Source organism: Onychomys torridus, chromosome 4 (genome assembly GCF_903995425.1).
Source record: "Onychomys torridus chromosome 4, mOncTor1.1, whole genome shotgun sequence".
Lineage (NCBI taxonomy): Eukaryota > Metazoa > Chordata > Mammalia > Rodentia > Cricetidae > Onychomys > Onychomys torridus.
The window spans coordinates 142,094,222-142,099,948 of NC_050446.1; the positions used below are offsets into that span (position 1 = coordinate 142,094,222).

At 51.3% G+C, this 5,727-nt stretch overlaps 1 protein-coding gene across 1 annotated transcript; it reads right to left on the bottom strand.

Annotated features, from left to right (window-relative positions):
- Positions 1-650: 650 nt before the first annotated feature.
- Positions 651-1,803, bottom strand: Id1 (inhibitor of DNA binding 1, HLH protein). Its single transcript, XM_036185287.1, has 2 exons — positions 1,307-1,803; positions 651-1,078 (listed from the first exon to the last, which is right to left on the bottom strand). Exons 1-2 carry the CDS (start codon positions 1,718-1,720, stop codon positions 1,037-1,039), a joined length of 456 nt encoding a protein of 151 aa, XP_036041180.1. The 5' UTR covers positions 1,721-1,803; the 3' UTR covers positions 651-1,036.
- Positions 1,804-5,727: the final 3,924 nt, after the last annotated feature.

Genomic DNA, 5,727 nt, shown 5'->3' on the forward strand with positions numbered 1-5,727 from the left:
TAGCCTCAGGGGAAATGTTGATCTGCTAGCAGAGCCAGACCCGGGTGAGGGGGCTGAGTTCAGACCCAGAGCAGGTGGCCCTGCAGCTGTGCACAGCCTAACCCTGCCAATTTCATCACCCACTTGGACAAGGCAGGAGCCCCAAGGCTCAGGGAAGGGTGGTTCCGCAGGGAAGAGGGGGCCACACAAGTCCTGCTTCAGGCAGGCTACGACCCCATGCCGGCCCCTCTCCCTAGGTCTCATCACACATACACACACCCCTGCCCTTGGCAAGGAAGTGAATGGTCCAGTGACCTGCTTTTCCAACTTGAATGGCTTGAATACGCCCCAGCCCAGAGCGGGCCGACCCAGCAGGTCCATCTGCATTTTAACAACCTCCCTGGGTGATCCAGATGGCCCAGAGACCACTTTGAGAGAAACCCTACTAGAGGTCTAGAGGATTTAATTTTATGACACTAGAGAACAGGGAAATGGCCAGGGACGAGGGAAAGAATAGACATTAAAGACACCGGAAACACTCATTCAGGTCGGTAGGAATGGCAGTCCAGATGTGGCCCTCCAATTCCTCGCTCAACACCAGCTGTGAAGATGGTCAGAGGTCACTCCTGCCCCAGGCCCCTCCCCCATCAAGAAGTCTTTGCAACGTTATCTAAAGAATTTGTTTAATAACAACAAAAAGCCCACCCTCATAGAACTATTGTAAAACAATATTCTTCAGTCAGTGATCATTGTAATATACAATACAAAACATTTTCTCAGAAATCTGAGAAGCACGAAATGTGACCATTTAAAAAAAATGTCTGCTTTTCAAAAAATAGAAACACACGGGGTTGGTTAACCCCTTCCCCAAAGTCTCTGGGTGCTGAAAGGTGGAGAGGGTGAGCCTCCGCTGGTCAACCCTCTAGCCCCCTGGCCAGATCCGCCAAGAGTCCGGTGGCGGCGGTAGTCTTTCCCCGGGCTCCCCTGGGGAACCTAGAGCACTTTATTCCTCTTGCCTCCTGAAGGGCTGGAATCCATCTGGTCCCTCAGTGCGCCCTCAGCGACACAAGATGCGATCGTCGGCTGGAACACATGCCGCCTGTGAATACCAGAGCGAGATAAGGGATGAGACAGGATGGAAGGGACAAGGGGAGAGGCGTTCCCACTTCTCCAAGGGACACGAATGAAGGAGCCACCTTTTTCTTACTTGGGGCCCCTAAATCGCTATGCACCCGAAATGGAAGGCAGACATACTACTAACCCCTCCCCATGGCCTTAGTTTACCCATCTATAGGAGAATAACGCAATGTTCCGACTCGAACCTCACCTCGGCCGCCAAGGCACTGATCTCGCCATTCAGGGTGCTGAGCGGAGCCCGAACGGGCAGCCCCCGGCCTCCGGCGGTCCCGACTTCGGATTCCGAGTTCAGCTCCAGCTGCAGGTCCCTGATGTAGTCGATAACGTGCTGCAGGATCTCCACCTTGCTCACTTTGCGGTTCTGAGGCAGGGTGGGCACCAGTTCCTTGAGACGTGAGTAGCAGCCGTTCATGTCGTAGAGCAGGACGTTCACCTGCTGTTCGTCCAGCAGGGCCGGCAGGCGCGTCCCGGCGCAGCGCGAGATGGCTACGCTCTGCTCAGACAAGCCGAGCACAACCTCGCCCGCGCCGCCCGCGGTCCGGCCGGCCTTCAGCGAGCAGCTGGGGCCCGCGGTGGCCGCGGCGCTGCCACTGGCGACCTTCATGATCCCGAGGACAGGCGGAGGGGAGCGGAGGAGCCAAGAAGGGAGTGCAGGGAGAGAGCGCAGAAGTTGGAGGAAGGTTGTACAATGAGGAGGCTGAGCGCTGGAGCCAGTCTTTTATAAGGGCGGACCCAGGGCGGGTTCAGAACGTTCAAAAGCAACCAATCGTTTGTCTGGAGGCGTGGCTTAGCGCGCCCCCGGGTCCCAGCTCGGAGCACCCTTGGGCTGGTGGAAAGGTGGTGGAGCTCAAGAACAGGGAGGGTGGGAAGCATGGGCAGAGCAGCTAGTGAGCGCGTCCTTAAGGAAGCCAAAGAGGTTAAGCCAATTGTGCAGATAACAAAAAGATCTCGGGAATCAGCTTCTCGTGGTCTCTTTCTCGCTTCTCCAGGTCCATTTTGCAGATGAGATAAACAGGACCGGAGAAGTGGCTGGCTCTGGGGCAGTCAGTAGCTAAGGACTAGCCCAGGCTTCCCAGATGCTGTCGGAAGATTGGGCTATGATCTCCACTTCTCAAAGCCGAATTTTATTTTTGTGTTTATTTATTTTTGAGGGTTTTGTTTTGTTTGTTTGTCTTGAGACTGAGTCTCATGTAACCCAAGCTGGACTCAGAACTTGCTATGTCGCGGAGGAAGATGACCTTGAACTCATGATGCTTGTTGGTTGCTCCACTTCCCAGGTGCTGAGTTTACAGGTGTGCTCTGCCACATCATGTTGAGACAGATTTTAAAAGCAGGCTCTCTCTTACTCTGAACTCCGGGGCTGGTCTCAACTTCCAGAAAATGAACTGTAAATTCCCTAGGACCAGAACCTAGATCCATTGAACTGGGAGGGATATCAGAAACATCTTTAAAGTGGAGGACAGAATCTGAGACCTGAAGTAGATAGAAGGGTCGCTGGAGAGAGAGACTATATTCCCCAATTCTATCTTGGATTTGCAGAAAGGTCCCAAATCTGCAGCAGCTGGCGATATATATATATATATATATATATATATATATATTTTTTTTTTTTTAAATTTTTCTCTTTTTGCTAGTCTTTTTTTTTTTTCTTTTCTTGAAGCCCTCGGAGCAAGCTCTCCCTCCCACAGAGCAGCAGCTGCGGAGATGGCCCCCTCCCTTTCCTTTCCCGGGCTGGTCTGTGTCAGCGTCTGAACAAGCGGCTCAGACCGTTAGACGCCAGGCCCGTGACGTCACCCATTCATAAAACCCGGACGGGCTGTCAAGCTGGCGCCGCGCGGGCGGTCGCCATGGAGACGGCAAACTGGGCTGGAGCATTCTCCGCTTGGCCCCCCCTCCCAAGAGCCTGTCACCAGCAGACCTTGGGCGGGAGGCCTGGGAATGCGTTCCTCGTGGGCGCGGCGGCAGACCAAGGGTCAACTTACCTCCCCGCCCCACACCTGCTGAGTCTCCTCCACCCAGCCCCACAGCTCCCGTGGTTTAGGAGGTTTTCTTGTGAGAAAACCTTCTCCCGGCTAAACTCCTCTCGGCCGAGGCCCCTCCCCAGCCGAGTTGGATTCCTACACTGAGATTACAGGTGTGCTCCGTCACGTCATGTTCTGTGACAGATTTTAAAGCAGGCCTTCTTTTATTCTGACTCCGAGGCTGATTCAGTCTCCAGAAAATGAACGTGAAATTCCTAGGACCAGGACCTATCTAGGTCCGTTGAACTGGGAGCGATACCGGAACGTCTTCCTTTAAGGTGGAGGAGAGTCTGAGACCTGAAGGAGAGAGAAGGGTCGGAACCTTAGCTATTGTCCTGGAAACATTGTTATGTCAAGGACATGGTATCACAGAGGATGTAGCTCAGCTGGTAGACTGCTGGCCTAGCATTCAGGAAGTCCTGGGTTCTGTCCCCAGCATGCCCTAAAACCTGCATGGGGGCACATGCCTTGCAACCTCAGCACTGAGAAGACAGAGTTAGGAGGATCAAGAGTTTATCCCAGCCGGGCAGTGGTTGGACTCGAGAGGCAGGCGGATCTCTCTGAGTTCCAGGCCAACCTGGTCTACAGAGTGAGTTCGGGGACAGCCAGGGCTACACAGAGAAACCCTGTCTGGAAAAACCAGACCAAAAGGAAAAAGTTTGTCCTAAACCACACATTGAGCTCAAGGCCAGGCTAGTATATGGTATATGTATGTGAGATCCTGTCCCTCACTGTCCCTTCCAAAGAGGACAGGCCACCTGACTCCAGAACTCTATACACCAGAAGCAGGAAACAGGCTTGTCACTTGCCACCCCAGAACCACCTTGAGAAACAAGGGTAAATATGCTCCTTAGGACAGGGTGATCTCTTAGGAGAGGAGGTCTCTCCTTCCCACAGCAATGAATTCATACAGATACTTGGTGGGACAATGAACAGCCCAATGCCTGCTGCACCTCAGAAAACCAGGAAAACTGGCAAGTGAAACCAGCTTCAAAGGAGAGACTGTCGCATCTGTAATCCCAGCAATCCCCAAACAATGAGGCAGAAGGATCTGAAGGGTTAGGAATTTGAGGTCAACCTGTTCTAAAAAAAGAAAAAGCAACATATCAATAAGGAGCTGAATTCCCTCCTCCCCAACTCCTTACAGACTATTCACCAACCAGCTAACAATCGGATCACAATGGGTTTGAACTTTGCACTACTCAAAAGAATTGCTTGGGGCTGGCGGTAATGTGGCTCAGTAAGTGAAGGCTCCCAAGCCTATAGGCAGGCGTTCAATCCCCAGAAGCCACATGGTAGATGTGAGCCCTGCAAGTTGTCCTCAGCCTTCCATATGCTCATCATCATGCATATGACACCTCCTCCTCTACACAAAATAAATAAAAACATAAAATTAAATAAGTAATTTTAAAAAGGGAGAGATTTGCGGAAAGGACTGCAAAGCTACCGGGCAGCCAAAGAAGGAATTGGAATGTTAATTAATTACTAACAATTGTTCATTGCCTCAGAGATTCTACTGTAGTCAATTCTGGAGAAACCTACACTGACAGACAGAGAGCTCCCTGCCCAAAGATACTCACTGCTGCGCTGTCTCCAGAGGGATGCAGTCTGGTGGCACCAGCCCTGCAATCCTAGCAGGATTCTTTGGGAGCTAAGGAAGACAGCTTGCAAGTTTGAAGCCTGTCTAGGCTATACATTGAGTTCAACGCTGGTCAGAGCAATCGAGGAAGATCCTGTCTCAAATTTAAAATTTTAGAGGTAAAAATACATACATTAAAAAAAAAAGTTTGTTAATTTTTGATGGGGCTCACTATGTAGCCCAGGCTGGCCTCGAACTCACAGAGATCCATTTTTCCTCTCAAGGGCTGTGATTAAAAGCATGTACCACCATACCTGGTCCCAAATTTAAACATGGTTCAAGGGTCAAGCTTTGATGGTTGTAATCCCAAGCCCCCAGGAGGCAGAGGCAGAAAAATCACTGCAGGTGGGAGGCTGCGGGTAGGAGGCTGCTTTTGACTACATAGAGAGTGCCAGGCCAGTCTGGGGTGGGTGGTGGGGTAAATAAAAGGCTGGAGATGCAACTCCGTGGCAGAATGCTTGTCTAGCACGTGAAGACCTGAATTCAACTCCCCATCCCACCAAAGGCTGAGGAAGGAAATTCTATAACTAATAAGATTGGCCCCGTGAGAAGGTTAAGAGGACTAGGAGAGAACGAGGCGGGTAACAAAGCCTCATGTCTGGCCTCAGACACACCAGGTAGGCAAAGTTTAAAGTTTAGCCATGAACTCCCGACCCTTGCCTCTGCATCTCCGGTCCCCAGGGCTGGGATTTTGGGTGTGAGCCACCACACCAGGTTCCGAATGCATGTGTTTGTTTTTGAGACAGGGTGATCTGGATCTCTCGAACCAGACTGACCTCAAACTCATAGAAATTGGAATGATGAGATTAAAGGCATGTACCAGCATGCCTGGCTACAAATGTGGTTTTGAACAGAAATGTGGATAAGGCTGTGTGTATAGCTCAGTGGTGCAGTAAGTTTTCAGTGTGTTGCAGGCCTTGGATTTGCTCTCAACAGAAACAGAGGTAAAAG